The sequence below is a fragment of the Lynx rufus genome, unplaced genomic scaffold, assembly GCF_022079265.1.
Source record: "Lynx rufus isolate CCGP_SWC_20201006 ecotype Redwood Valley unplaced genomic scaffold, mLynRuf1.p SCAF_9, whole genome shotgun sequence".
In the NCBI taxonomy this organism is placed as follows: domain Eukaryota; kingdom Metazoa; phylum Chordata; class Mammalia; order Carnivora; family Felidae; genus Lynx; species Lynx rufus.
This window is the reverse complement of record NW_025814897.1, coordinates 43,293,901-43,318,132: the sequence shown is the minus strand read 5'-3', so window position 1 is coordinate 43,318,132 and position 24,232 is coordinate 43,293,901. Positions and strand designations below refer to the sequence as shown.

The following is a 24,232-nucleotide window of genomic DNA, read 5'->3' as shown; positions in this document are numbered from 1 at the left end:
AAAAATTTTTTTAAACATTCACTTATTATTGAGAGACAGAGAGACACAGAGGGTGAGCAGGGGAGGGGTAGAGAGAGGGGGAGACACAGAATTTGAAACAGGCTCCAGGCTCTGAGCTGTCAGCACAGAGCCCGACGTGGGGCTCGAACTCACGATCTGTGAGATCATGACCTGAGCCGAAGTCAGTCGCTCAACCAACTGAGCCACCCAGGTGCTCTCTAGTTTCCCTTTAAATTACTGTTTGTTTTGTTTTTCTGTGTCCCAGGGTAGGTGACTCTGTCCATCGGCCCCTCAGTGATATCCCTCTCTATTCTAGGTTGCCACTTCGGGTGGTTGTTCTCAATGTTACTGTGTGTCTGTCTTTCCTACCCTTCTTTATGTGGTCCCTCTATTCTTTGTCATGCAGAAGCTGTTCAGTCAGCCCTCAGTTCTTCTTTAGGAAGAGTTGCTCTGTTTGTAGGTGTAGATTTGGTGTGTCTGGGAACTGAGTTCAAGGTATTTATATGCGTCTATCTTGGACTGTGTCCTATTATAGTGTGTTCTTATGAGGTAGCAAGCTAGAGAGAAGTAAAAGTCTCTCTCAGCATATCCCATCTGTGTGATAGTGTGTGTGTGTGTGTGTGTGTGTGTGTGTGTGTGTTATAGTGAGAGGAAGAGACTATCCTAATGGCTTTCCTTCTCTCCATCTAGTTTTTTTTCTATCCTCCTTTTGAAAATTATTTTTCTTTGCATCTCCTCTTTTAAAAATAGATAAATGGAAGGGCACCTGGGTGGCTCAGTTGGTTGCATCCAACTCTTGATTTTTGGCTCAGGTCAGGATCCCAGAGTCACAGGATCAAGGCCTGTGTCAGGCTGTGTGCTGATAGTGCTGAGCCTGCTTGGGATTCTCTTTCCCTGCCTCTGTGCCTCCCCTGCTTGTGTGCACGTGCACTCTAAAATAAAATACTTTAAAAAAATAGATAAATTGACTCTATTTCTGACTTTTAAAATTATACTTGGGTTTCCAGTCTCAGTAGCTCTCTCAAACTTCAGTGTATGTAAGGATTTCCAGGGATACCTTTTAGAAAATAAAGATTCCCAGGCCTTTCAGAAATTTTTAATCAGTACATCTGCAGTGGGGCCCAAAATCTGGGAGCCTCACCCCTTCATATTCTAATGCAAGGAGTCAAGGAACCACACTGTGAAAATACTTTTTTTCTGAGAATCCTTGCTATTGCTATAAATAGTAGCTACACATATTTTTCTTTTTACTTGTGTTAATGTTATAAACCAACCAGTATTCTGCATTTTCTCATAAATTATGGCAAAGGTATAGATATTGGATTCATAAAGGCATCTGTAGACCACCTTTATATTAAATTAATTTGCTTATTTATTTCCACAATTGTAAATATTGTGAATTAAATAACAACTTTGCTTCAACTGTAGGAGAATGCAAAAACACTCCAGGAGAGAAGCATTGCTTATATCAATTCTGATTCATCTATAGAAGGTAAATCTTACTTCAGATTATTAAACAATGCATCATCTTTTCAGTCTGCAAATTGTAACTAACTTGTAAACTAAGATTATTCTCGTCCTGTGAAATTCCTCAATAGTACCTCCATTTTCCACTTGGCCACAGAGAAAATGATTATGATTCAAATGAATCAGTATGAGTCATAACTAAGCTACTGATTGTAATTTCTTTAGTATGTTTGCCATTTGCCTATCTTGAATTACTACTTAAAACTCTAGTATTAACCATATTCTTCCTGTGGAGATATTAAAAGAATTTGACTACAATATTTCAGAAGAATGTTTTACGGAATATTCCACATAGAAACACTTTATGGGAGCAATTTGAAGTGAGTTCATACTACAGACTTTGCTTGGAAGCTGACATGTGACACTTGTGTCTCTAGGCTTTCTTTGTATTACTTCTAGATGAATGTCAGAGCATACTTCTGAGGTACTGAAATGCTCTGGTCTAATGTCTTGATATACACTGTCGAATTGATGGAGTACATGTGAATGGCATAGCCTTATCACTTCCTTTGCCAAAGCCCCCCTCGAAAGATACCACCTTAAGAATGATGCTATTTGATTTCAAGACTATACATTGTTTATAATTAGAAATAGTTAGAATTAGACTTCTCTTGGAATTTCACCTGGAAGTATTAAAATACATTGTATTTTATTTTTTCAGGCAATTATACTCTGAGAGTTGACTGTACACCCCTTCTTTACCAATTGGTGTATAAACTGACAAAAGAGGTATATAAATAGATGTCTTAATGTTTTCTGATGAATAGATAAGTGGATAACACTTGTTTTCTTAATTAGTGGTACTGATTTTTAAACTGGTAACTGATTTGTATAAGTAAGAAGTCAGAACAAAATCTTTAATACACTATTTATATGACCTATGTATAAAAATAGCATTGCTAATCTTTCTGATAGTAGTTATTATTGTATACACTGTTGCCATGTAGAGGGTATACAGTTTCATTTGGCAGAGGAATTTCGATACAACAGAATGAGCTGGAATGGAGAAAGCCTTGGGTTCAAACCCTATAAAATGAATTCCAGCAGCATCAATGATAAAAGGACATGGTCACTGAATCCAAACACTTCGCAATCTAGAGAGGATACACACTTGTAAGTGAGGAATTACACGTCAGTAGACTATTGGATACTATAAACAATGGAGAAGAATTATGGAATAGAGAAGCTGAAATCCTGGGGTGGTTGGGGAAGCATCAGAAGATGTTTACAGAATAATTAGTTCTTGGGTTGTAAAATGGAAGGGTGTGAAAGTAAGAGAGAAGGCATTCTCAGCAGAGAACACCGTAACCTAAAAAAGATGTGGAGACATGAAAGAAAATATTTCCTCAACTGTAGGTGGTTCAGGGTGACATAAGTATAAGGTTTTGGTGGATAAATGGTAAGAAATGGAGCATGACAAATAGGCCAAGGTCAGAAATATGGTGATGGGAAAATTAGAGAATCTTTTTTTTTTTTTTTTGAAGAGACCTGGAAGATCATTTCTTCCTTTTATTTATCTTATTTATTTTTAAATGTTTATTTTTGAGAGAGCGAGTGAGAGAGCACGTGCACATGCACGTGCATACACGTGGGGCAGAGAGAGGGAGACACAGAATACAAAGCAGGCTCCAGGCTCTAAGCTGTCAGCACCTATCTGATGTGGGGCTCGAATTCATGAACTGTGAGATCATGACGTGAGCCAAAGTCAGATGCTTAACCGGCTGAGCAACCCAGGGGCCACAGAGAATCTTTAACAAGGTTATACATTATCATATTTGTTCATTAGAAAGACCACTCAGTATCAGTGTAGTGAATAGATTAAGCTGTAGCAAGTCTAATAGCAAAATGGAAATAATTCTTACAGGAATTTTGTGAATATTATTGATAAAAAGTACTTTGTACTCTAAAAATGACATATATCTTTAATTTTTGTGTACTTCATTTAAATGGTTCATTATAGAATTTAGTTACCAAATACAAATCTTTAAAGTATGTTATCACTTAGATTACAAGGTGAAGTAGGTGTCACTTCTCTGTAGGTACTATTTTCCACTCTCCCTTAATATTACCCTTTCCTTTTTCCCATTAAATGCCTTTAAAAACCAGTTTTCCCAAATGGGAGTGCTCTCATCATTCCCATCCCAACTCTCAACATATTGGGTAGCTTATGTTCTTGATACTTTTATTGGAATGTCCCATAAAAACATCTAAAGCAAGCTGTAAGGAAAATTCTGAGAGAATCCTGCTCAGGACATGCATTTATGTTTTGTGCTGTCCTCCAGAGATGGCTCCTGCCTTTGATATCAAGGATAGTTAATAATTTCAGGGCCAATAGGGAGAAGTTGAGGTCTATGCCCCTTTGTACACAGGCAGATGCTTCTCCACGGCCATACCAAAACCTGGTAGAAAAAGACTTCTGTGAACGGACTATTACCATTTCAGCAACCTCTAGAATGTGTTGGCAGAGGCAAACCATGCTGGTGGCAGGAGTGCAGGATGGGAGTGTTAGGGCAGAGCTTAGAGACTGGGCAGCTGCCCAATTTAAGAACTGGGACAAGGTGTTGAAAATACCCAAGGGTCAGCATTTGTGGCAAGACAGCAGAGACAGAAAGTATGCTTCTAGGGGGTACAGGCTAGAAGGACTCAGTTCTGGGTAGTGCTAGACTGAAATTGTGATTCCAGAAAAGGAGAGGGTTTTTCAGGGAATTCGGTCTAAGCAGGATGTAGGAATTGGAGCAGGTTCTCAGCTATTGCAAGTTGGCGGGAGCAGAGTCGAGTAGAACCCAGTCAGTTGGTGGGGAAGGAGTAGAACGTCCCTGCTGCTGCAACATGCTGGTGGGCAAAGGAAGGATGTGGAGAGCCAGGACTGCCTTTAAGCTGCAGGCTCATGTGCAATGATGAGGCAACAACCCACTCTGTATAAAAGCCACAGAAAATATCAGAGGAATTGATGTTTATGTTAAGGTGGGGACCATTATCCCCATTTCCACAGCTGAGAAAACTAGCATTTGAAGAGGGGAAGCAACGCACCATAGGTTATGATGCTTTCAGAACTGCGTGAGGAGGGTATGCCTTTTTCTGAACAAAGCAGAGCTACAAACACAAAATTCAGGCAATACGTGTGTTCATGAGGATCTAAAACAGGCACCTCAGCCTTCACAGTCCACACTCTACCCTGTGGCCCTGCCCAAGATTGGAGAGAGCAGAGTGTAAGTTAATGGCCGTACCTTTAATGGGGGCAGTAAAAAAGGTTCTTGTATTCATAGAAGCTCTTAAAATCCCCAGAGAGAAATGTGAGGTTATGCAGAGCTTTTAAAACCCATCAGATTCCAACTTGGTTTGAATACAATTGGACTTTCCAAAACAGCAGTTCCTCCTTTTTCCCCTCGGGCTCTGCAAAACCAGGACTTACATCGCCCTTGTCAGGCTTAGATGCTTCAGCCACATCTGCCACCCTGAGGCCTCTCTTTAAAGGTCTTTTAGGACAGAAGCAACTTACTTACGTAAATCTTGTATCCAAGTTTTCCCCCAGTGACTTACTCAAGGACATCTAAACTGCTAAAAATTAAAGTGATAACATTTGTTATAAATCTGCAACTCTATTAAAAAAGCTTACCAGGGGCGCCTGGGTGGCGCAGTCGGTTAAGCGTCCGACTTCAGCCAGGTCACGATCTTGCGGTCCGTGGGTTCGAGCCCCGCGTCGGGCTCTGGGCTGATGGCTCAGAGCCTGGAGCCTGTTTCCGATTCTGTGTCTCCCTCTCTCTCTGCCCCTCCCCCGTACATGCTCTGTCTCTCTCTGTCCCAAAAATAAATAAACGTTGAAAAAAAAAAATTTAAAAAAAAAAAAAAAAAAAAAGCTTACCAAAATAAGCCAGAGATTTTTATCTCACGTACATGGCAAAATTATCAATAGGCAGGCAACAAAAATGAACATGAATTTGGTTGTATTTTTTTGTCATTTGCTTGTTTTTCTATAAAGAACATGATATATGTCCATATAGTTAGAAGTTGATAACCTATGGTTTTATTATCGACATAAATTTAGTTGCTTCTGCCTCTAATTCCCCATATTTGATGTTTCTTTCCAGATATCCAGCCCAGATGATGGTTTTGAGAGTAAGTCTCTTTATGAAAGCTGGTTGGAAAAGGACCCTTCATCTGAAAATAAAGATTTTCCTAGGTGAATTATTTGTATATTTTCTACCGTTAGGATCAATTGTGAATTCCCCTTTGCCCGTTGTTTCTCCAGCAGATGATGGTAACAGTTAATAGCTCCATTACATACTCCAAATAAGTCTTGTGAAAGTTTGTTTCCATTGTAAAAGTTTTACATGATTAAAAAAAAAACAAAAAAAACTAGAGTCAAAAAAAGGTTTTAAAATACCTACATCTCAAAAACACATTGGAAGTATGTATTTTCTAATACACCTATAATTTTCTTCTTTGCTCACCATTTTATCATAAATTTTCCCATGTTATTGCATATATATTACATATGTATGTATGTAGTGGTTTCTTAACTACATGCAAAAAAATATATTGTAATTTCATTTTCTAAATAAGGCATAGATTCTTCGTGATCCTAAATACACTTTATCGTGGCAGTTTTCTTACTATAGTTCTCTGAGGGTAGTGACCAAATTTTATTTTTCTCTTTTTCCTCTCTATGTAAATATTCTAAAAGACTGAGGATGTGAGAGAGACCACAGTCACTAGGCTGCTGTCTTCGGTGGCACTGTTCAACTGTGACTGTAGTCCGTGCAGATTTACAGGTTTAACGCAGCAATTTCCAGCATGTGACAGGAAAGTAGCTTGGGGTGGTGTACCTTCTAATTTTTGTAAATGTGCTGTGCAATTCCTTGCTATTCCTGGGACAGGATTCATTTTTCTATTTCTTTAACTTCATATTTTTTAACTTATGCATTTATAATATCCTTGTGTGTGTATATACACATATTCTACATCTAGAATCAACAAGCTGGGATCTGGAAGTGATTTTGAAGCTTACTTTCAGAGACTTGGGATTGCTTCAGGCAGAGCCCGTTACACTAAGAACAGGGTAAGCCATTTCATTATTTTGGATACATAGCATTTTATCCAACTTCTCGTTAGGAATTTTAAACTGTTTAGTTGTTTGGTACCAGGGCACCAGGTCATGTGGCCTGGGAGGAATTCCAGGGCTGGAGGCTGACTTCATGTCTCTTTGTAGATGGACTAGGAATTAATTTGGGTTATTCAGTGAATTTTCCTTGCAGGATTATTCAATGAAATGGTAGCTGGGAGATTATTGCCAAGTGCTTCGCTGGTTAGCAGAACCAAGTAGTGCACATCCCTGTTCTCATTCAGGCTTTATTGGAAAATCCCGTTCTCCTCCACTTTTCCTGAGGAAAATGTGCATGTGAAGAACCTGTTTTGGTCCCAGGGAATGCTAGGCCACGAGTCTTTACTGTCAGTAGCCCCTCTTCACATCCTCACTCCTGCTTGTCATCTGAGTCCAGGGCTCCTGAGTAGGGAATAAAACAAGTTCCTCCTGATTTTTAAGTCGGTTAACTTTCCTGATCAGTTTGCACCATTGCCATTCAAACACACTGATGATATGTGAGTATTTGAATATGCCAACATGTGCCGTGTTTGCTTGTCTAGGTTATAAATTATGTGATGAACCAAACTGAAGATTACATCAGCAAACCCAGATTTGTCACAGATTTTAATAATTTTCAAATCGTAATTGCAGTACACAGTCTTGCTTGCCTAGAATACATACCTTTTGTAAATCTGATTCTCCAGAATCAGAACAGAGATGAAAGCAAAATAAATCTGTATCCTGATACTCATTAAACTCTTTCAAGGCCTGTTCACTTTTATATTGTCATCAATCTGAACACAGTTGTCTAGTTTCTAAGAAACTGCAGATTAAAAGCAGGACATTAGACAGGAGAGAGACTGACACAAGGATTCGCAGTAAAAATGTTAACCTTATAGCAAAGTAGCATATAGGTAAAACTAAACTTAGGAAAGGAAGACCTAAGGAGTAAAACAAATATTTATATAAAATACAGCTATGTAATAGTTTACAATGGTAGCCCTTAACTGCATAATAAAGGTTAGATGGCATTTGGTTATACAGTTTGGGAAGGCAGAGAAAGTGCTTAAATGTAGATTCTATACAGATCTTAGCTGCCCAGAACCTTTCATTTCCAATCAATTGATAGATAATTGTAAACTGTGTTAATATGCAATTTGAGTATGTATGCCTTAATTTCAGTTATCAGAAATACAATAACAATTTTGAAGTATTTTGAATGAAGATTACGTGAATGATAAATAACAGTAAAATTTTAAATGGGTGAATAGTTGGTGAAACTGTTAGATTTTAACTTTTTGCTTCATGATAAAACTCAGAGTTCCACATGGTTGTATTTTTTTTTTCTGCATTTTTAAGATTACATAAATATTATAATTGGAGTATTTAATGTTTGTCTATATTCAGTACCTACCCATATTTTGTTTCCCCAGAAAACAGATAAGTACAGCAGCTATCCGGTATACCATACAATTTATGAGACGTTTGAATTAGTAGAGAATTTTTATGACCCTACTTTTAAAAAACACCTTTCAGTGGCTCAGTTACGAGGGGCACTGGTTTATGAGCTTGCAGACTCTATAATCATTCCTTTCAATATTGAAGACTATGCAAAAGCCTTGAAAAACTATGCAACAAGCATCTACAATTTATCTAAGAAACATGACCAACGATTGAGAGACCATGGAGTATCATTTGGTAAGAATGGCTGGGTATATTTTATAATCTGAGTTAGAGCTTTCAGATATCGTCTCCGACTGTCATCACTGCACACTCTTTCATCCTAGAATACATCCTTGCGTTACTTAATTTTGATTTCTAGGAAAAAACCTGAAACACCTTTAAAGAATGTCATTTAACCTGGTATTTGTAGGATGAATTTGTTTTGCTAAGTTAGTGCTATGAACATTGGGTTGGTTAATATTTTCCCTATATTGCTGCCTTTAGAAATATTTTTGCTGTTAAAAGAACAATACTATAAAAATACAATACTGCACAAAGATGGGAAAATAGAGAAAACCAATTCCACTCCATATATAATTATTGTATAGTTTTGTTTACATGGAGATTTTTTTACCTGGTTTAAGCATTGTTTCATTTTGTGTATTTTATATTCATTTTATATTCACATTGCCATTTTGTGGTTACTGTTATGTACTATGCTATCTCCAACAAAGCAGGGATGAAATATAGTATGGTGCAAAGGACTGAGCATTGGGTCTAGAAGCAGTTACCTGGTTCAAATCCCGGTTCTAATATTTAGTCATTGTGTGATGTTGGAAAAGTTACACGACCTTTGTCAATTTTCCTCTGAGTGAAATGGTAAAGAATATAACGTTTCCAAGACTGCTGTGGGACATTCAGTTGGTTGGATATATAGACACAGTGGTGAGTCTTATAAACGTTACCTACTAGTACTGTTTTACTATAACCATTTTCTTTTAATCTGGGAGTAGATATTCTTAGTACATACCAAAATTATCAAGTATGTACTCAGTGTCTACCGTCTACTGTGTTATTTCCTGGGAGATACCAGAATGTTTAAAAAATAATCATTGTCCTCAAAGAGCACAGGCTCTCACATGAGGGAAAAGACAAAAATGCCAGGGACAAGCTGTTATAGGACGCTACAGAGAGTACTGTAGGGACACAGAGTAAGTAGAGAGAAATCAACAATGGCTTTGGAATATTGCATACAAATTAGTAATCTTCAAAGTCATGAGCAGCAGGTACTACGATCTAGATAAAGTGATACAAAGAAAATCTAGGAAATTGTATTTACATACAATTGGATTGGAGAGTCTCTTTAACGAGGCAAATGAAATTGGAATAAGCAGAGCTGACAGCGAGACAGACATTCACAGTTCTGTGGCTCGCCAGCATCCTCTTTTCCTAGATGCCCCGATTTTCTTTTGGTGAATTACCTTTTATCACTTTAAGTCAGGATCCAACCGAGAGAGAAAGCACACAGTTACAGGGGAAGGCCACTCTTCACACAAAGTGACTTAACCTACTCTATTAATGCCCCTTTCCCCCCATATTTTCACCCTCTCCACCTCAGTGGCAATATTCCATCCACGTTAAACCATCTTGTAACTTTCTTATAAACATTTCTTCTACCTAATGTACCCTACTCCCTTCCCAATCAAAATTCTTCATTTAGTGCCAGGCAAAAAGCAGTCCCTAACATGTTTTAATGAATGAATGATGGATAGGATGGATATGTGATTTACATGGTCTCCAGTTCTCTACTTCCTTCTACCAATCTAGTACTGTCCTATCTTCCTAACACTCTACTGAAATTGCTTTTGCCAAAGTTATTCACCTGTTACTAAATACCAGGCACACGTTTTATTTCTTATCCAATTTGACTGTTGTGGTTCATTGGAAATTTAAAATTCTTTCCTCAACACTCTTTGGCTTCAAAAATATTATTAGATTATTTTGTACTTGGCGTTAAGAAGAGCAACAATAATTAGAGCTTAAAGGATATCTAGGGCTAAAAAAGACCTTGTCTTTTATATTGAAAGTAACTATTTACTAGCTGTGTGACCTAACAGCAATCCTGTGGAGCAGTGCTTTCTCTGCCAAATGAATATTGTATTCCCTGTATCACAGGATTAATGAAGGAAATCAATGATTTATGCTAATGTCCAGTTTAGAAAAGATGGAAAATGATACAGGTTGTTGTAATAAAAAAATATGTTGAGAATCTTCTCACTTCTTAGAATCTATGTTAACTAAAGAAAAGCTTGACTAGACCAGACCTGATCCTGTTTGAGTCCACATACACCAGCTTGTCACAGGTTGCATTTAAACAAGATCTTAAATGCACTGCTTAAAAAGAGGGGTTGGTTAACATTGATTTATTCTCTAATTATTGCAGGAACACAGCTCAATTTATAGCTGTATCCAGTATCTAGCATATGGAAGTTGTATTAATATATATTGAATGAGTATCTACATGAATGGTAAATTAGGAGTTAAAATAATTATGTCCTAGACTCTTGAAAGTTCCTTTATGAAGAACCAATTTAGAAATGTTGTTTTATCCATTGTCTCTTTGTTACAATATTTTCTGATCTTCATGGATCTACAAGAAGGCTCAGTAGAATAACAGTTTTAATATCTATTCAGTCCTGTCAGCCTGGAATGTGGAGGGCAGGGAAGTGAACATCTGAAATAAGAAGCATTTACTAATATACCTTCCACTTTTCTATTTTTAAAAGATTCTTTATTTTCTGCTGTGAAAAACTTCTCAGATGCCGCTTCAGATTTTCATAGAAGACTCACAGAAGTTGATCTTAACAAGTAAGTTTCAAATGTAAAGTTTCCTATTTTGAAAAGTAATCTAGTTACTAGAGTGAATTGTGTACACTTACCTAGGCAGGCAGCTCTAAGTCACTGCTACCCAAATTAAGGTCTGTAACTACAGCATCAGCATCACTTAGGAGCTTGTCATCAAACGTAGAATTCTGCACTTTAACAAACTCCCAGGATGGTCAGTATTCACACTTAAGTTTGAGAAGCAGTGCTCTATCTGGTAGACTAAAAACCCCTCCCAAGACAAGGGCCAGCCTCATGCCTTCAGGCGTCTGCATAAGAATTTTGAGTGTAATTCATCGTTCCGTGGGTAAATGCACTTGTAGTATATTTTACTAATGTCCCAATACTTCTATGACCAGTGTAGGAATTCTTTTACTGATAGAATTTTTGCCACTTTTAGATTGAAATATAATTTGAAAAGTTCTATTCAAAGCATGATTTTACAAGCATAAACTGTCCTATCACATTTACTTTTTCAGATCCAATTAGAGTAAGCTCTCCCACTACTCATATAGGCAGAAAAATTATCCTTCATTCTGAGGGGCTTCTCTCTCCTTTGGATTGTAGGAAAGCCCAGAGAATTTGTGTAGCACCCCAGGAAGAGTTGGCAGATGCCAAGTGTGAAAGGGGATTCCCAGCCCATGATAGGCAACTCCCGCAGACTGGCACCCTTCCTGCAGACTGCTGCGACCTTCTTCATTTGTTGTTGTTCAGCCTTTATTCTGCAACTTTCTTCCACAGTGGAACTGAATGGCTTATCGACAACTGATAGTACACCCAGTCGGCCTTTGCAGGAGGCCTGGCTGTCCTCCTAGAGAGAATTAAAACTTTTAGTTCTTTCTGTGGTCTTGAAAAACAAAACAAGCCATCTCCAGTAGGTCTCTCTTACTCTGAATATTAGGAAGATGACCCTCTTGTTATATGTAGCTTACATATAAAACATTACTGTTAATATGTATTTTCTTAAAAACCTATGTATTTTAGAAGTTTATTTTTCCATGCCTTATGCTATATTATTTTAAACTATAGTTCCATGAAAGAGTTACAGTTACCTATTTCTTATTTTCAAAGTCCTATTGCAGTGAGAATCATGAATGACCAATTGATGCTCCTGGAGAGAGCATTCATCGATCCTCTTGGTTTACCAGGGAGGCAGTTCTATAGGTAAGGAAGCAACATGTGTTCCACTAAAGGTTATTAAATACTCCAGTGTGACCAAAACCAGCATATCCAAAGTCTGCTTTAAACTGTTGCCATCAGATGAACGGAAGGTGAATATGTATGCTGAGAAGAATATGGGTAAGATTATGCATTAGAACAGTGTAACTTGTAGTATCAGAAAAATTAATTTCATGTTCACTGCTTTGCTACAGATGTAAATGATAGTTGAAAAATAACCTGTAAATATAAAGGCTATTAGTATCTTAGAGCTTGTGTAGTTCAAATTTCTACATTAATTTCTTCTATAGGATCTGAGGTAAGTAGCTTGTCTAGCCTCTGAATCTTCCGATTGTAGGAAGCTTACCACCTCATGAGGAAGTCCATCCCATTTTAAGAGAGGTCTACTTTAATAGAATTTTTTCTTCCTAAGATCTTTTTTCCTGTAATTTTCTCCTTCTAATCTTATCTACTCTCCAAAATCAAATAGAATAAATCTAGATCTATTTCCATGTAACATTTTAGGTTTTTAAAGATGGCTGCCATGTTCTGAAGAAATATCCTTTTTGTTTCTGTATTTCTAGGTCAAGTTTTCTTTCAGTATCTTGGCTGTGTGCTTGGGCAGACTCCAGTTTCTTAAGATACCTCTTAAACTGTGGTTCCTTGGTGAAAATTTACAAGGCTGTTTATCATCAGATAACCTATGCCAGAGATAGTTCTATATGTTAGCTTTCTTATAAATATTAGTGACTAGTATTAATATTTAATTAGAAGCACAGGCTTTTTTAGAGCCCTGCTCTGGCTCGTACTAAGTAACCTGGGCAAAATACTTCTCTAAAGCTCATTTTCCTTAGCTGTTAAAGGAGATAACTGCTTTCACCCCACAGGTTTATATATTTCAGGCATGTGAAGATTGAGCTCAGAGAGGGATATATTCAGTAAATGGCTGCTATTTTCAGAAAATAATTCATATAAATAATAGCAGCCATCAGTTAAGTATTTACATGTCAAATTAAAAGCGAAAAGCAAAGCTACATGTTAATCCTCTCCTGCCTGTATTTGTATTTTATAAGCAAAATGTCTCTATTTTGTCAAAATGAATGCAGCCTTGTAGAATAAAAAGGGACAGTGATCCTTCAGCATTCCCTTCTGTAACCCATACCCAGCCATTTGCTAGTCTCTAAAGAAAATGTTTTATATACACATGTGTGTATATGTATGTGTGTGTATACGTATATATATTCATCCAACTATATTTATATAAATGGGCCTACACATTATTTTTCAGCTTGTTCTTTCTTCGTAACAATGTATCTCCAAGATCCTCCCATGTCGGTATATATCCGGCGTGCAGTATTCCACTGTATGGCTTATATGTGTAATTTTTAAAGTCCTTGTTGAGTTTTTATTTACTATTGGGATAAATACTGTAGGATGCCCCCGTGTCCTCTTTGAACATGTCCTAATATCTAATGAGTATGTGGATTTAACACATTTTAAATTTAAGTAACTGCCACACTGTCTTCTAAAAAGACTGCACTATATTTTGAAAATATGTTTAGAACTATTACCTGAATATTAAGACTATATTCTAAAGCCCAGGCAGTACAAGAGCAATGCAGGAAGACCCTGAACTCGCCCCCTCCCATGGACACACTTAAGCTACAACTCTGTGTGAACCACATTTCCTCCGAAGGAGACCTGAAGACTAGCTGAGCAACCCCTTCATTATCAAACAAGAAAAAGGCCTGACTGAAGATGGTAGGAGAGTCTGAGAACTAATTCTGCCATAAACCTGGCCCAAGGCACACAACCCACAAGTGGGAGGGAATTTATAAACGCAGAACCTCTCCTTGGGGAATGAAGGGCTCATGCTTCAAATAGGACTCACCAGCTTTTCAGACGTATGCCTGAGATGAGCCTCCAAAACATCTGGCTATGGAAACTAATGGTGTGCTCACATTCAAGAGACCCAAAGGGCTGTGGAGAACTGAGGCACGGCTCTGGAAGGGCTTAAATGGACTCACTCGCCACAGGACCCAGTGCACAAGCAGCACTTTGAAAAGGAGACTTCACGTGAAACATTCAGTTGCTAGCTTTAATGCATCATGTGGAGGCACATGCTGGACTGTTCTCTGGGATGGAGGCTGGTGGGTGCTATCTTCGCATTCTTCCTCTGCTGAGCTCCAAAGTGCCAGTATCTCCTGGAAGGGAGCCTTTACACTTACATTTTAAAGCTGCTGCCCAGGGATGCCCTTTGACTGGCTCTGGAGCCAGAGGGTCTTATATTCCTGGGTCCCATGGGACTGGGACAACTGGCAGATGGTTCTTGGCTAACCACCACCTACAGTGTACTGCACACAGAGTGGACTGAAACAGGACTTTTTGTCCAGGAGCTCTGGCCTCAGGAGAAAGAGTCTGTGGCTGAGAAGCCTCTTTGCACTCTCCCCCTGCTTTCCCCAGCTTGATGGCATATCCCCAAATGGAGTTTGTACCTTTGTCCAGCACCCCAGTTTTTGCAGCTGCTGCAGGGGACACCTGTACATTGTATGGCTCTGGTGGCCAACAGGGCAAGGCTGATGGGTCCCACAGGACAGTAACCAATGGAGAAGCAGCTACCCCCAGGGCACAGCCAAGAGACAGCAGATCCAAGAGCTCAGTCTTCCAGTGAAAGAGGTCTTAGTTTTATCATCATGGCTACAGCCTGAGGGGCAGGCTTCTAATTAAAACACACATCTAGGGGCGCCTGGGTGGCGCAGTCGGTTAAGCGTCCGACTTCAGCCAGGTCACGATCTCGCAGTCCGTGAGTTCGAGCCCCGCGTCGGGCTCTGGGCTGATGGCTCAGAGCCTGGAGCCTGCTTCCGATTCTGTGTCTCCCTCTCTCTCAGCCCCTCCCCCGTTTATGCTCTGTCTCTCTCTGTCTCAAAAATAAATAAACGTTAAAACACACATCTAAGGATTAGTTATCAGAGGCCTCAGAGGGCAGGTGCTCTGTGCTCTCACTCTGCCTGTTCCAGAGCACCAACACCTCTGGGAGGGGAGTTCTCACACCCTGGTGTTTGTGGCTCGCTCGGTGGGGGTGGGGAGCCTCCTGAAACAGATGCCACTGCACAGTGGACTGAAACTCACATCCTCTTTTTGTAGAAGAAGCATATTTATCCTGAAGCTTCAGCCTAAGAGCAGGCTTCAGATTTGGCACTCATCTAGAGGCCTATGGAGATACTCTCAGGCAATGTGGATGAGGGCAGTGCCATCTTTGTGCTCGTAACTACAGCTTGTTGGTATATTCCAGAAAACAGCTTATGTTTGCAGTCTCACAGAAAGTTTGGAAACCAGACCCTCAGGCAGCAGCTTTCAATCATCCTGAATTTAGGTGGCAAGAGATTCCCCTTTGGTACACTGACAGGTCTTGGCACACTCTCAGCTACCAGGAGCTCTTAAAAATAGTCTGCTTGGACAACCACAAGTTTGAGAAACAAATGATAGGGCAAGGTTGAATGAAAAGGTTTATTTTCAACATTGGGAGAGGTGGCTGTTTCATCTAAAGCACAGAAACCAACAAAGAGGAAAAAAAAACAGGAATATGTTCCAAATGAAAGAATTACGATAAAAACTTGGAAAAATACCTCAGTGACATGGAGATAAATAATCTACTTGATAAAGAGCTCAAACTATGACCATGAATATGCTTACCAAAATTGGAAGAATGGATGAACACAGAAGTTGGAAAAAAAAAAAAAGTACCAAATAGAAATCACAAAGCTAAAGGATACAATAACAGAACTGAAAAATTAGAGGGGTTTTCCAGCAGACAAGATGAAGCAGAAGAAAGGATCACTGATCTTAAAGACAGGATATTAGAATTCACCCACAGCGCAGGGGCGGGGGGAGGAGGGGGAAGCTTAGAGGAAAACATCAACTAACATTCACATGACAGGGATCCCAGAAGAGACAGAAAGGGGCTGAAAACCTAGAAGAGGAACCCAACATCCAGAAACAGGAAGCCCAGAGAGAATTCCAAATAAAATGAACCAAAAGAGACCCACACCAAAACACTAATTGTCAAAAGTTAAAGACCAGGATAAAAGCAGCCAAGAGAGGAACTTCTTATATACAAAAGAACCCCCATACAATAATTAGCAGATTTTACAGCAGGACTTTGCAGGCCAGAAAGGAGTGGCATGAGAGAGCGCAAGTGCTGAAAGAAAAAGACTTCCAATCAAGAAAGAATATACACTCTTGCAAAGTTATCTTTCAGAACTAAAGGAGAAAGAGTATTCCAGAACAACAAAAGCTAAAGGAATCTCCTAAGAAATGCTAAAGGGAGCTCTTTAAGTTGGAAAGGTGTGGATTAGTAACAAGAAAACAGGAAGAGTGAACATTTTACTGGTAAAGATAAACATTAGAGTAAAAGTAATGGTATGAAGGTTAAGACAAAAGTAGTAAAAATAACTATAATAATTAAGGGATACACACAAGTAAGAGGAAGTAAAACCTAAACCATGGTGGTAGGATGGGTAAGAGTAAAAAGGCAGAGCTTTACAATGCCTTCAAAGTAAAACTGTCATATTCATGAAAGTCTACTTTAAATTGGTAGTTTGTTCTATGTAAGGCTCATAGTAACCACAAACCAAACAGCTACATAGGCATACCTCTGATCTATTGCAGGTCAGGTTACAGAGATCTGCAATAAAGCAACTTAAATGAAGTTTCTGGTTTCCTAGTACATACAAAAGTTGTGTTTATACTGTATTATAGTCTATTAGGTGTGTGAAGCACTTCTAAAAACAAAGTACATACCTTAATTAAAAAATACTGTATTTCTAAAAATGCTAGCCATCATCTCAGCTTTCAGCTAGTTGTAACCTTTTCCGCTGGTGGAAGGTCTTGCCTCCAAGTTGATGGCAGCTGGCTGATCAGGGTGGTGGCTGCTGAAGTTTGGACTGGTTGTGGCTAAGTCTTCCATTCAGGTTTCTCTGTTGTGATGCTGTTCGACAGTTCTATTTCAATAGTCAATTTTCTCAAAGCCTGCCGCTGCTTTTTAACTAAGTTTATGTAATATTCTAAACCCTTTGTTGCCACTGCTGAATCTTCACAGCATCTTTACCAAGAGAAGATTCCATCTAAAATTAATGACTTTCTTTGCTCATCCATAAGCAGCAACTCTTCACCGATTAAAGTTTTATTGTAAGATTGCAGCAGTTAAAATATAATGATTATGAAAATTAAGGCCAGTATCTGATGAGCAGAGAAGCAAAAATCTTCCATAAAACAGTAAATGGAATTCAACAATATACTAAAAGGATCATTCACCATGATCAAGTCAGATTTTAGAGACACAAGTGTGGTTCAGTATCCACAAATCAATCAATATATGATAGACCACCATTAACAAAATAAATGATAAAAATCACACAGAAAAAACATTCGACAAAATACATCTGTTCATAAAAATTACCAGTGAAGTGGGTTTAGAGGGAACATGCCTCAGTGTAATCAAGGCCATTTCAGATATACCCACATCTACCCTATTACTCCATGGGGAAAAGTTGAAAGCTTTTCTTCTGAGATTAGGAATAAGACAAGGATGCCCACTCATGCTATTTTTATTCACCATATATTGGTAGTCCTAGCTGCAGCAGTCAGGAAAAAGAAATCAAAGGCATCCAAACTGATAAGGAAGAAGTAAAACTGTCACTATTGCAGATGACATGATACTACATACAGAAAACCTAAAAATACCAAAAAATTAGAACTAATGAATTCAGTAAAGTTGCAGGGTACCAAACAAATGCACAGAAATCTATTCTGTTTTTATATACTACTAAACAAAGCAGAAAGAGAAATTAAGAAAACTCATTTACAATTGCATCAAAAAGAATAAAATATCTATGAAGAAATTTAACCAAGGAGGTGAAAGATGTGTACTGTGAAGAGTACAAGGGAGCACAAAACAAGCAAACACAATCCGTATCAAAATATCAATAGCATTTTTCACAAAATTAGAATAAATTATCCTAAAATTTGCATTGAAACAAAATGCACCCTAAATAACCAAAGCAACCTTGTGAAACAAGAACAGAGCTGGAGGTATCACAATCCCAGATTTTAATATATACTACAAAGCTATAGTGATGATAGAGGAAGAAAAATGGACATATAAATCAACAGAACAGAAGAGAGAGCCCCATGCTTATGTGATTAATAATGTACAAAAAAGGAGGCAAGACTGTGCAATAGAGAAAAGACAGTCTCTTCAATAAATGGTGCTGGGAAAAATGGACAGCTACATACAAATGAAATGGAACTACTTTCTTATCACAAAAATAAACTCAAAATGGGTTAAATACCTAAGTAAATGTGAGAGCTAAAACCATTAGACTCAAAAAACAAAAAAAAACAAAAAACAAAACCCCGAAAACAATAAACTGGGAGAATAGCACATTGAAAAGCTTTTGCACAGCAGAGGAAACCATCAATAAAACAACAAGGAAATCTAAAATGGGAAGGTATATCTAAAATAAAGAACTGCTACCACTCAACAAAAAAATTGATTAAAAAAGGGCAGAGAACCTGAATATGTATTTTTCCAAAGAGAAAAAGACATGAAAAACAATGGTCCCCACCACTAATCATTAGGGAAATGCAAATCAAAACTAAAATGAGGTTTTCACCTCACAATGTCAGAATGCCCAGTATCAAAAAGACAAGGGTTGGCAAGGATGTGGAGAAAAGGGAACTCTCATACATTATTAGTGGGGATGTAAACTGGTGCATCCACTACAGAAAACAGTATGAACGTTCCTTAAAAAACTTAAGATAGAAATACTACACGACCCAGTAATTCTATTACCGGGTATTTACCCCCCAAAAAACAAAAATGCAAATTCAACTAAATATATGCATCGTTATTTAATACAGTGTTATTTACAATAGCCAACATAGGGATGCAACCTAAGTGTCCACTAACAGATGAAGAGAGAAAGATGTATACACACACACACACAATGCAACAGTAACCATAAAAAAGAATGAAATCTTGCCATTTGCAACATGGATATACCTAGAGAGTATTAAGCTAAGTGAAGTAAGTCCGAGAAAAACAAATCCCATATGATTTCACTTCAAAACAAATGAACCAAGAAAAAAATTGGTGGTTGCTAGAAAGGACAGTGGGGGGGAGGGGGCGGGGAGTATGGACAAAATAGGGGATTAAGTGGTACAGACTTGAAGTTATAAATAAACCATGAAGACAAAAAGTCCACCACAGGGAAACAGTCAATTATATTGTAATAACTTTGGTGGCAGATGGTACCTACACTTATTGCAGTGAGCATTCCTAATGTATGTAACTGTCAAATTACTATTATATACCCCAAATAACACTGTATTGTCAAGTGTGTTCCAATAAAGAATATAATAAAGTCTGAAATATTATAAAGATAACCAAATTGTGACACAGAGACAAAAAGTGAAAAAATATAGTTGGAAAAATGGTGCCAAAAGACTTGCTTGATGGAAGGTTGCCACAAACATTCAATTAAAAAAAAAAAAACAACAACGAAAAACGTACTGTCAGGCACAATAAAATGAGGTAAGCCTGTAGTAGATACAAGAAAGATAAAAGAAAATCTAAGCATACCTACCATCAAATCACAAAGGGTGAGAGCAAAATAAGCAACAAGCAAGAACTACAAACAGCAAGAAAACACTTAACAAAACAGCAATATGTACATACCTATTATTTTTAACGTAAATGGAATAAATGTGCAATGGAGAGACAGGGTAGTTGAATGAATAAAAAAACAAGACCTATCTATATGATGTCTAGAAGAGACTCACTTCATTTTTTTTTTTTTTTTCTGAGAGCGAGTGAGCGCAAGTGGGGGGAAGGGCAGAGAGAAGGGGAAACAATCCCAAGGAGGCTCTGCACCACCAGCTCAGAGCCCAATGTGGGGCTCGAACTCACAAACTGTGAGATCATGCCTGAGCCAAAGTCAAGAGCCGGATGCTTGACCAAACGAGCCACCTAGGCGCCCAGAAGAGACTCACTTCAGATGTAAAGACCCACACGGACAAAAACTGAAGGCATGGAGAAAGACATCTAATGCATAATGGAAACCAAAAGAAAGGAGGAATACCTATCCTAGTATCAGACAAAATACTTTAAAACGAAGACTGTAATAAGAGACATAGTAATAAAAGGGTCAAACAAGAGGATATAACATTTGTAAATATATCTGCACCCAACCATATAAATTAGGTATTAACACACATCAAAAGAGACAGGAATACAAGAGGAGGAGACTTTAACGCCACACATCAATGGCTAGCTTCTAGACAAAAAAAATCACTAAGGAAACGTTACCCTTAAATGTAACATTAGGCCATATGAAATTAAAAGATATATACAGAATGTTCCATCCAAAAGCAAACCACACATTCTTGCAAGAGCATGTGCAATGTTTTCCAGGATTGGTCATATGTCAAAAAATAAGTCTTGACAGATAGGAACTATTAAGCATCTGTTTTGACCACAGTGATATGAAACTAGTAATCAACTACAAGAAAAGTGGAATATTCCCAAAAAGTGGAAATTAAACAATGTTCTACCAACTATAGGGCAGGTCATGAAATCAAAAGATAAGAAAATACCTTGGGAAAAATGAAGAGGGAAATACAGATGGCAAAATTTATGGGATATAGCAAATGCAGTTCTAAGATTGAAGTTCACCAGCAATAAACACCTACCCCAAGAAAAAAGTAAAATTCTCAAGCAACCTAACATCCCACCTCAGTGAAGAAGAATGATAAATGAAGCCAAGTTAGTAGAAGGAAGGAAATAAAGAGGAAATCAAGGAAATAGAAATTAAAAGGTCAAAAGAAAAGTTTAATGAAATGAAGAGCTGATTCTTTGAAAGAAAATTTATAAACCATTCACTGGATTCACCAAGAAGAGAAAGGGTTCGGATACATAAAAGAGATGTTACAACTAATAACACAGAAATACAAACATACAAGACTATCAACACTATTATGCCAACAAACTGAACCACCTGGAACATATGGACAAACTCCTAGAAACATAGAGCCTTTCAGAACTGAAGCATGAAGAAATGTATATGTAAAAAGAAAGGGAGGATACTGAATCAGTAATCCTCAATCACGCAACAAACCAAAAGTCCAGGACCAAACGGCTTCACTGGTCACTTCTCCAAACATTGAAAGAATAATCAGTACCACTGGTTTTCAAATTCTTTCAAAAAACTGAAGAGGGAACACTTCCAAACTCCTTTTAAAAGGCAAGCATTACCCTGATATGAAAATCAAACAAGAATGCCACAAGAAAATTACCAGCCAATATGATGAGCAGAGAAGCAAAAATCCTTCACAAAATATTAGCAAACCAAATTCAACAATATATTAAAACAAGATCACGTACCACAATCAGATGGGATTTATCCGAGGGATATAAAGATAGGTTCAATATCCACAAATCAATGTCATGCCATATTAACAAAATGAAGGATAAAGTCTTACATGAGGCAGAGAAAGCACTTGACAAAAATTCAACATGCATTTTTATTAAAACTCATCAAAGTCATGTAAAAAAATGTAACTTAACATAATAAAGGCCACATATGACAAACCTCCAGCTAATATCATACTTAAGGGTGAAAAGCTGAAAGCTTTTCCTCAAAGATCAGGAACAATATAAGAATGCTTACCTAGTCTTGCCACTTTTTTCCAACATAGTATTGGTAGTCCTACTGAGAGCAATTAGGCAAGAAAAAGGCATCCATACTGGAAAGAAATAAAACCATTACTTATTTGTAGATGACATTATAGATAAACCTAAGGAATCCACTAAAAAACTGTTAGAATGAATAAATTCATCGTATGGTGAAGACACAAAATATACAGAAATCTATTATATTTCTATACACTAATAATGGCCTATCAGAAAGAGAGATTAAGCAAACAATCCCATTTCCAACTGCATCAAAAAGAATAGAATACCTAACAATTTAGCCAAGGTGAAAGGCCACAGGGGTATTAGATGTCAGGTCAATGATTCGAACCAGGTTTATACAATTCTTAGTATCTATCTGTATTTTACTATACTCTGCTTTTACAGTTTTCCAATAGAGGACAAGTATACTTATGAATAGCTATAAACTTCATGTAGAATATCTCAAGTCATATATAGGTCAGAATATCAATGTTTATAGGCAGTTCAGTATGTAACACTGGCTCTAAGAAAGATCCATTTGAGGCCATGTTAAGATTTAAAAGCCAAGAGACATAAATCCTGATGTAGTTTGGATAATCTAAATGATTTACATTATAAATTTCTATTTGATCGTTAATATTAACTTACATAGAGTTTCATATTGTCTCAGACAGATTTACCATCTTAAAGAAGCTGTAGGATTTTGACCTAATTCCTTATCATGGTATTCAATAAAATATGTCCTTTTCTGGAAAGCAGCATTCCAGAGGAAGAGAAGTAGCTTGATCTCTTCAGGTAGTTATAAGACAAAATAAAAAATCAAATGCAAAACTTTCCTTCTAGATTACAAATTAAATGTGTCTGTAGGCAATTCACATGGACTTCATTCATCATCCTTACATTTATGATGTACTGGCAATACACGCTTTTTTAATTATTGATTTTTAAGGTCTAAAGAGTATCGGAACAAGTGTCATTCTTGTTGAATCTCTGAAAAAGGCAACGCACAGATAAATTATTTTTTCAATCTCTTCTCACTCTCAGTAAATATATCCATAAAGCATACTTGTTTTCACTGTTCGGGTGTCTTGGCAGTCAGACAACTGATGTACACAACTTATGAGAACGAACCCATTTTCTTCCAATTGGTACGGGTAGCAACATGATTTATGAGAGTAATCTTAGTGAATGCATATGGTCAACTGTATTTAAAATTATACTGTTACATAACTATCTTAAATTAATTATAGGTCTTCATTTTGGAGTAAAAAAGTGAATGCCAGGAGGAGACACAGTATTCTTAAGATGTCATCTAAGGAAAGGGAATGAAGACAGAAGTGTGTAAAATGTAACGTATGTACATATACCCTTTAGCTCAACCTGCCCTATGTTGTTGTTTTGTTTTTTTTTTCTATTAGGCACATCATCTTTGCTCCAAGTAGCCACAACAAATATGCTGGAGAATCATTTCCTGGGATCTACGATGCTATGTTTGATATTGAAAATAAAGAAGACCCTCAATCAGCCTGGACAGAAGTAAAGAAACACATTTCTATTGCAGCCTTTACAATTCAAGCAGCAGCAGGAACCCTGAAAGAAGTGTTATAGGAAGGTCTCAGCCAAATGCCCATTAAAAGTGTTACTGAAAGTCTCAGGATAAAATCCTTCCTTGTTTTTTGATCACTTATGAAGACAGAGTATTCAATAATCTTGCTTTTCATGTCCTATTTTGATTGAGACTTCCATTCTGTTCATGTGTAAAGAGTTTTTTCGCTTTTTAAAAATTCAAAACTTCATCACCAAATCGTTAATCTAATAAAACAAAAGAACTCCAGTCTTGGGGCAGAAAGACATAAAGTAACTGAAAATTCCCACAAATAAAATATGACAAGGAACTTGGAGCTCTCAGACGTTGCTAGTAGAAATGTAAAATGGTACAACCATTTTGGAAAACAGTTTGTTAGCTTCTTACCAAGTTAAAAAATACAGTTAACCCTTGAACATGGGTCTGAACTGCACAAGTCCACTTATACATAATTTTTTTCTAATACAGCATTTTCTTTATGATTTTAACATTTTTCTTCTAGTTTTACTGTAAGAATACAGCATATAATACATATATATAAAATATGGGTTAATCAACTGTTTATATTATTGGTAAGGCTTCTGCTCAACAGTAGGCTATCAGCTGTTAAATTTTTAGGGAGTAGAGTTATATGCATATTTTTGTCTGCCTGGTAGATTGGCACCCGTAACCCTCACACTGTTCAAGGGTTAACTGTAGTAACCCTTGCAAGTTATTGTTTCAATCATCTTTAATCAACAGCTGATAATTAGAACAAGTGATTATGTGCCAAAGCCATGTAATTAAGCAAGGATGTTACATATATAATGAGCTATTTTTT

General features: G+C 37.4%; 1 protein-coding gene and 1 long non-coding RNA gene across 3 annotated transcripts in view; one reads left to right on the top strand and one right to left on the bottom strand.

Moving 5' to 3' along the window:
* Window positions 1–23,435, top strand: part of NAALAD2 (N-acetylated alpha-linked acidic dipeptidase 2) — a 60,852-nt gene extending 37,417 nt beyond the window's left edge. For both annotated transcript variants that reach the window (XM_047071112.1, XM_047071113.1), the window contains 8 exons: window positions 1,429–1,492; window positions 2,189–2,256; window positions 5,616–5,707; window positions 6,496–6,586; window positions 8,044–8,308; window positions 10,840–10,921; window positions 12,008–12,100; window positions 23,246–23,435. In XM_047071112.1, the coding sequence (XP_046927068.1) occupies window positions 1,429–1,492; window positions 2,189–2,256; window positions 5,616–5,707; window positions 6,496–6,586; window positions 8,044–8,308; window positions 10,840–10,921; window positions 12,008–12,100; window positions 23,246–23,435 (945 nt within the window). The remainder of the gene's footprint in view (window positions 1–1,428; window positions 1,493–2,188; window positions 2,257–5,615; window positions 5,708–6,495; window positions 6,587–8,043; window positions 8,309–10,839; window positions 10,922–12,007; window positions 12,101–23,245) is intronic.
* Window positions 15,588–21,927, bottom strand: LOC124505236 (uncharacterized). Its single transcript, XR_006960588.1, has 2 exons — window positions 21,823–21,927; window positions 15,588–17,081 (listed from the first exon to the last, which is right to left on the bottom strand). It is a non-coding gene; the product is annotated as an uncharacterized LOC124505236 (long non-coding RNA).
* Window positions 23,436–24,232: the final 797 nt, after the last annotated feature.